Source organism: Etheostoma spectabile, unplaced genomic scaffold, assembly GCF_008692095.1.
Source record: "Etheostoma spectabile isolate EspeVRDwgs_2016 unplaced genomic scaffold, UIUC_Espe_1.0 scaffold270, whole genome shotgun sequence".
In the NCBI taxonomy this organism is placed as follows: domain Eukaryota; kingdom Metazoa; phylum Chordata; class Actinopteri; order Perciformes; family Percidae; genus Etheostoma; species Etheostoma spectabile.
In genome coordinates this window covers 710,995-719,227 of record NW_022605574.1, presented here as the reverse complement: position 1 = coordinate 719,227, position 8,233 = coordinate 710,995, and the positions used below count along the sequence as shown (strand labels likewise).

General features: G+C 38.3%; 1 protein-coding gene across 1 annotated transcript in view; it reads right to left on the bottom strand.

Moving 5' to 3' along the window:
• Nucleotides 1-452: 452 nt before the first annotated feature.
• The window catches only part of LOC116685777 (uncharacterized), a 26,234-nt gene continuing 18,453 nt past the window's right edge, over nucleotides 453-8,233 (bottom strand). The window contains exons 11-13 of the mRNA XM_032510707.1: nucleotides 7,864-7,960; nucleotides 2,843-3,071; nucleotides 453-1,513 (exon numbers count right to left, since the gene is read on the bottom strand). Coding sequence (XP_032366598.1) covers nucleotides 1,275-1,513; nucleotides 2,843-3,071; nucleotides 7,864-7,960 — 565 coding nt within the window. The 3' untranslated portion in view covers nucleotides 453-1,274. The remainder of the gene's footprint in view (nucleotides 1,514-2,842; nucleotides 3,072-7,863; nucleotides 7,961-8,233) is intronic.

Genomic DNA, 8,233 nt, shown 5'->3' with positions numbered 1-8,233 from the left:
GTGTGGACTAATCTCTTTGATTAAAAACAATGTTAGGACTCTATTCAATGTCCAGTATGATCAGGAGGGATGATGAATGAATGAGGTTGTCAATCTTTTTTTTAACCAAAGACGGGGCCCCCCCGTCATGTATGTCCCTTGGAATATTTTGAGTGTATTATTTACAGTAATTCAGTCTTAATTACATGAAAGAACAACACAATAGAAATGTACACTCTAAGAAATAAATCCGTAAAATAACAAAAAGAGTCCCGGCAGCTCATTAGCCGGACTTTCTACCGTAATAAAAAACAGGATTTTTCAGTTAAATCACTGCGTCAATGGTAAAAAAAGACAAAACACTTTCTGTTATACTATAAATTAACAGAAAAATACCTGTGAATCACGTACAAGGGACAATTTACAGTCACACAACTGTTGGTTTACAGATATTTCTTAGAGTGTATTAGAAAGATATTCGACATGTATTCAAGATGTTTTTTGAGTAGTGCAATTTATAGATTTGTTAATTAGGAGGTAATCCATGAACTATTAAATTAACCCTTGTGTTGTCCTCGGGTCAAATCGACCCGTTTCAAAGTGTTTTGTATCAGAAATATGGATTTCTTTCAACCAAATTGCCCAAAAATAACATGGCTGATTCCATACAACATTACTTTCATTGAGTTTTTGGGGGTTTTATTTAATCTTATAGCATTTGAATTATTTTGTTTAATGGTTTCCAAACAGTATGCGGACTAAACTTTGACATCTACCCGTCTGAGATCCACTCAACATCCTCTGATCTCCACTATTAGTCAAAATAATTCATAATTTCTGCTTTTTTTTAACTAAAAACCTATGTGTAATTTGATATAAATGAGGTTTGTTGACCATGAATTCCAAGAAAAAGTGTAAAACTTATTATTAAACCAGCTCAGGTTTTTAAAAAAAAAGCACCAAAAGCTGGAAAAAGTGACAAACAAATCAGAAAAAGCGACAAAATCATCGGAGAAGCCCCAAAATATATTCGTTTTCAATTTTGACCTGGGAGGACAAGTTCATGGTTGACGGGAAGACAACACAAGGGTTAAAAACATTATTCTTGAAGCTATGAAGCCATTGGTCAGAAAAAAATGAGTTTTAAAAAAAGAATTTAAATGAAAGAAACTAAAAACTTCCACGGACCCCTGGCAGAGTACCGTGGTCCTAGTTTGAGAATCACTACATCTGGGTAGGTATGAGTATTGTTTTAAGAATCTGAACCTATCATTACCAAAAATATAACTTGTGTTTTAGTTGTCCCAGCCTAAGAGAGACTTTTGGTCGTCTGCTTTTCTCTTCCTCATGAAGTAAATAACCAGCACAACCATCAACACCAGCGCCACAAAGAAGACGCAGGCGAAGACCACGGTGCTGGTGTCGGTGTTGAGGATCTGCTCGATCCCCCAGCGTCCTCCACTGGAGACCGTGGGAGCCGAGTCCCGACGTCCTCCGCTTGGTTTGGTGTCTGAAGACGCCGGTGGAGGGTTCACTGAAAGACACCAGTACATTTGTTTTTTAACACATTTCTTCATATTCTTCATGTATTGAGTTTTGCAAGCTTAACCTTCTGACCAGATCCAGATTAAATGGAAAGGTTACACTCACACATGTTGCATTTTCGGGCTCCCTCCAAATGGATACTTTGTTATTTGGTGAGTAAACAAGATTACTTTTAACTGGACCCATGATTATTATGCTAATTTATCCATTAAGGTATTTCAATCCACCTAAAGTAGGCTGATTTTTTACTTTTTTATTTAATTTTTAATCTGTTTATTGATCCCCCAATGGGGAAATTACAATTCACACTCTGCGTGTTAGTAATCACACACAGTCCTGAACTACACACACACACACACGCGCAGGATCTGTACATGCACTAATGGAGAGATGTCAGAGTGTGGGGGGGGGCTGCCAGCCAAACCATTGGGGGGGGTACGGTGCCTTGCTCAAGAGCACGTGGCAGTGCCCAGGAGGGGAAGTGGCATCTCTCCAGCCCCCATTTGAAGGGGCTGAGGGAAACTTGTGTAAAACCCCTCTTGGTCTTTTTCTATCTTCTTATTGATCTATCTTTTTTTTCGGCTTTGCCGCAGCCGAAAGCGTCCCAGAAGAGTGGTAGCTAGTGGAACCGTGACATATGGAACAGGAAACACATTATGGTTACCTACTTTTGCATTATAACTTACATTATAAATTACATATTCAATTTAATTTTTTACATCACTTACTTAAACCACAATTTTGTTTCTTTTACTATGGCAACCGCACTTTACAAAACCTTTATTTGACACCACTTTACATCCAGTCTACCTTCTGCTCATTGTCTATTGTTCGTCTGTTTTTTTTGTTTTTTTGTTTACTTGTTTGTTTGTTTTGCTTTTATTGTAGAAAATGCTGCTGTAACAAGGGAATTTCTCCACTGTGGGATGAATAAAGTATTATCCAATCTAATCTAATCTAATATACTGATAAATTTAGATGTGTTGGATTGGAAATTTACATTTTAAAAGTATTTTTAAAACTTGGTGGTCTAGATCTGGCTCCTGACCACTGTTTGTTGTGTGTTCTTTAATGTGTTGTGTTGTCGGGTATATGAACTGTACACACAAAGGACAAGATTGTGAACAGGAAACTGATTTTGATATTAAACAACTAAACACGTCATACCCTGGACCTTCTCTCTTTGGGAAGCACCGATCCATATTTTTCACAATTTTCTGACATTTTATAGACCCAACAACTGATCCGTTGATCGAGAAAATAATCAACAATTAAAGTAATTGTAAGTTGCTATCTAGTAGGTCGGGCACATATTAACCTGCAGCCGTTGTGTCCTTCTTTTCAATCAGCCTGTTGTTGTCTTCCATGACGGCATTGGGAACTTCCTGCTCGACAAACCGAAAAGGACCCTGGGTAATGGAGTGGCTGACGGTCTCCTTGTGCAGCGATCGCTTGCGTCTGCGGGCTGGCTGCGCCACACATCCCTGGGCACATCTGGAAAAGGCATTCCCCGCCTCGCACAGGATGACGGAGCAGGTGATGTACACCTGGGAGGTAAAAGGTAAAAGGAAATGAAGTGGTTAAGTCCATAAAATAAACAGTAAAAATAGCAGACGTAGCGTCCTTGATGTCGCCCATTGGTTCGAAGACTGTCGTTTTGAAGCCTCGAATTTGGCAACATGGCTGTGGCCATCTATGGAGCTAGAACAGTGACCTGTGGTATTGAAAATTAAATTTGGCATTATGATAGGTTTGTCCAATTCCAACACATTTTTTCTTGACGTCTGTGTCTTTTCAGTGACAGTTTTTTTTTTTTTTTTTTTTTTTGAACGCTGTCAAGATTTTTACAATGTCTCTGGTTTTCAGTTTCAACTTTCTGTCACGGTTTTGGCGTAGGGAGGAGGGGCCTGATGGGAGGGGGCAAAGAGGGCGTGGTTTATGGGTAATTTACATAGGCTACTGGCGAGAGTCCATACCCCCACAGGAATGCTCACAGATGTGTTAAAACCGCATATCTGCAATGTCTTCCTCAAGTTCACCTGGAACCTCCAAATCTCGAGTGAGTCTGTTTATCTCGGCCATTTGTTATCACATAGAAGCAGACTGGTTTAGGGTTAACTTTTAACGTAGGCCTAAGCTGTGCTGTTAGCAGAGGTTAGCACTGTTCTCCTAATACATCCATGTTTAGCACACATCAGCTAACTTGTGGCTAATTGTAGCAAAGTCTCCCGCCGGGGATGTCAACCTATTGTCTATAATCTAGTATTAATAATAGTAATAGTCCTTTAGGACTCCTAAGTTAAGGCAGGTGATCAGTAAGTGTCGGACATTGAAAAACCCCATCATGCATCACAATGCAAAGAAATGTCAAAGTGAAATAATATAATAAGATTGTGAGTTTATTACTTGTTGATGTTTGTGTTTTATAGATCAGTTCAACATTTTTCAGTGCCAATATTTGTTGTTTCAATTTTTGATGAGGGTAGCACTTGGGAGGCCAAGCTAATGTTGTTTATGGTGCTGTGCTAAGCTAAACGCTAAAGATGGAAAATTGCCTATTTTCTACCCTTCTTACACAAGACCATTTGATGGCGGATTGCTGAGGAGCCACATTGCCACTCCACTCAGCCACAATACGTAAGTAGGCCTATACTATTATGAATAGCCTACATAATTACATTGTGGTTTAACTTGTTAATGCTTGTTGAAATAACCTAAGTTGACCGTGTTTCAGTTTAGTGCAGGCCCTACAATAATGTTCTTATAGCTAGCTAACATTAGCTGGAGACTTTTCAGAAGGAATTTTGAACAAGCAATCCCAGGCGAAGCAGTTTAATGCTAAGGTTAAGGAAAGTATAGTGGGTGTAATGTTAGCGTTAACGGTTAACCCTTTTTATATTTATTTTAACTAACTAAGGTAGTAGTCTGTGTTGTAACGTCACGTTAACGTCACGCAGGCATGCAGCAGAAGTAGCTAACGCTACCGGACGGTCAGGCGCCCCGGGTCGGGTCGTTGGTAAGTAACGTTAGCCAAACGTCACAGGTGTTATTTAGCTATATTTGACTGTCTGACTGTACATTTCTTCAACCTTATAGCTACACTAGCAAACTGAAGTCAACGTTAGTGGAAAAAAAAGCTAGCTAGCTTAACCGTATGCATTAGCACATGCCTCAGATCGGCTGCAGACGGCCATTATAACGTTGATACAAAGTCGTAGTTAGAAAAAATTGCCTTATTGAAACGAAAGCCCATCATTAATATATTGTTCGATTTAACAGGTAATTATAAATATAATAACGTTTGACTTTGCACGACCCCTGAAATAGACCTTTAATTTCGGTTGATATTTAACTTTAACAACTCTTCTATGAACAAGTTAGAGTCCGACATTAGGATGGCCCCGTTAAAAAACTTCGTCATCATTGTTAATGATAGCTGTGTGAAAAAAGGCTCGGCTATTTTCTAAGGGACCTTTGACCTCTTAACTAAAGAAATTCGAATGAAAACGGGTGGGCACCATGAGTCTTCCCTTAACAGACCTGGCACTTTTGGATAATCCAGATGCAGTTTATTTCATGCAGTGCCACACGTTATTTTCATGTAATAAAAGGGTGTATTTTAATATTTCAGCAGAGTGGGGTCCCAAACAGCCTTGGGGGTGCATGAATTTGTCTAACTAGAAAACTGAGACTGTTTGTGACTCTTAATGTGTGATGAATTCTTAAATCTTGTCAAACGTTTTTGGCAACAATGAAAAATAATTCCTTTTCTACAGTGTATCTCAAGTCTTGGTGGCTCAATGTGGTATTTTGGTGGTAACTTGACAATCTTTTTTATAATTCTTGAGTGGTCAATAATGGCTAAATTTAACATCAAATCTGTGTAAGAAATTAATCAACCCAAACATAGCTGTAACAATTTATTATTTAGAAGAAAAACGGCCATGGCAATATATGATGGCCAGTGGGTGTATAAGGGCTATACACTCTCAAGGCGCCTAAACACTGTTTATTACAGATGTTATTAAGTTATATTCCAACATAACGCGTGTTTTTAACTTTTGTATGTTTAGCCTAGCACAGGGAGGAGAAACATCCTGAACAGAGCGCCATCGCTGCCACAGGATCAACATACATGGCTGAAGAATCTTTCAGGTAAAAACATTAATGCGAATATGCCTGAATGTGTAATGTTCTGTGGCATTCTAATGGGACAGTTTGGGTGTTGTTAGGTGAAGCACTAGTCTTCAGGGTTGTTATATAATTAATGGCACATTAATGGTTAGTTAATTAAAGCTGTGTGTGTTTCGTGTTGGTGTTCTTTGTTTTTTATGTTTAGGTGAATTTCTCACAGCAACCGTTTGGATGTGAGCATCGGGGGTCAGTGGTTGTCCTCCACATCCCAACTTCGTGGCTGGGATGGCAGCTTTGTTTTCGAGCTACTACATCTTTAATCTGGTTTACCGGAGCAAGCATCTTGTACACTAAAATTCATTCAAAGGTAACTATGTGCTTGTAGAATTAGTAGTAGAATGCAGTTGATCATTATTTGTGTAGAGTTAGTTTATTATGAGTAACAGAGATTTTATTTTGCTTTAAGTGTACTTACAGTAATCCCTTAATTAAATTATTTTGAGTTTATAAAAAGGGTAAGTTAGCAGTTATTACACTAAATGCTTTTAATCATTGCAGAACCATATTCTTATACTAATTACATTCATTCTGAGAGCGTTAAAACTGTTTTGTTGTTTTTCAAACATGACAATAAAGACCTATTTGATTATACATTTTGAAAAGTAGTTCTGCATTGAGGAAACTGGGGAATTAGGGTAGGAATAAACTATAACGTTTCTTTTTTCTTGTTGCATTCACAAGAAATCCTAGATGAAAGTTCATTTTACAGTTACGCATACTTTTCTATGCCCACCCTACCCCGACCTTCCCCACTATGGCTCAAAGCAAACATAAAAAAAGGATCTTTATGCATAACCCCCGCATGCATATACAATACTACACACCCACTACAGATTTGCACAGCCGGATGTATTTTGCATCGTTGAAGCAGTTAGGCACTTTTTCATGAAGTATTTGCATGTGATTTGTGATTTCGAATGCTTCATCGTACTGAACCCTTCAAGTGGAACCAAGACAACAAAAGTGTTGAGCCAAAAACATGAGAAACATACAGGAGAAGAGAGGAACTGCATGAACCCTTGCGTCTCCTCTCTACTCAACGGGAGGTAGGGGGAGAGGAGACGTCACAAATACAAAAAAGTAACACAGATGGTTCCTCGAAATGCTCCCAAGAATCAGTTAAATATAAACACGGAGCACACCGAACAGACTTGAGTCACCAACCTCGCCGGACTGTCCGGACGATTATCGGGTTGGTTGTATCATGGTCATAATGAGCTCTAAGAAAAATAGAAGTTTCCTTCTGAAAACATACAGTATGTTACACTGTGTTGCATTTTAATAATAAAATGTCATGATGTTGCACTCTCTGATCTGGTTTATTTTTACAGTTGAAGAGAATCTAATGCAATGGTTTTGGTAAAAGCAAGCTTGGTCTTATTAAAACACTTACAATAGGCATCAGCAAAGCTGCGAATGTAAAAAACTAAATTAACTGTATATTTTTTACAACACGTATTGATTGTAAAATTTAATCTTTTTGCGGGATACTGTAGTTGCCAGCAAAAAGCTGTAAATATTTCACAATACAATATGTTGTTGTAAAAAACAATTTACAAAACATATTGTATTGTGAAGTATTTACAGCTATTACCTGGCAACTCGAGTTGCCAGGTATAGCTGTAATTTGAATAGAATACAAGAGAATGTTGTAAACAAATTACATAAAATATTGTTTTCCTTTAAAAAAACAAAACATTGCTGTAATTTATGTACAACAAAAACCTGTAAAAGAAATACTGTCTTATACTGTAATTATTTTTACAGTTATTAACAGTAACTAACAGTAATTTTACAAGATTTTGCTGGCAACTTTTTTGCCAGGTGTTTACTGTAAAATCTACAGTCAAATTCGTTACAGTGAAGATATTTACTGAGGTAATAAATCCAGTGAGAAGTAGGCTCATTTTCTCATAGACTTCTATGGAAACATGCACAGAAGATGCGAAGCCCCCCCCCCCCCCCACCATGGAAATTAGCAAGAACACAGCTTTAAGTCACATTGGCTTCACTTTCAGACAGGGATGCTTGTGTCCATTATTTTTTACAGTTTATGCTCAAACCACAGCCTGGCCATCTGTGTGAACAATATTTAGATAATAATTTGGTATATGTTTGGCAAGATGTAGTATTCGTTAATATTACCTCGTCGTAGTTTCCAGAAAATTTGAAAGCTGTAACCTCAAAGTTGAATGCAGTCTGGTTTGATGGGTGGACTTTAAACGTCTCATCCTTTATACACCTGTGAGAAAAGAAAATGGAAGCACGTCACACACAGAATTCACACAGTACATACATACGGCTCTGTATGATATCATAGGAAAACTTATGCACAACAATTCCAATGATATCTCCCAAAATTACAGCAACCACCGGACGATCATCCGACAGTTTACTCTAGCGGTCTTTACAGTTACATTTACTGTAAGTGACTGTGGGCCAGCTACAAAGCACCGTGAAGTCCCGGCTGTTTAACCCAGTGATTCCCAAAGTGGGGGTCGGGACCCACAGGGGG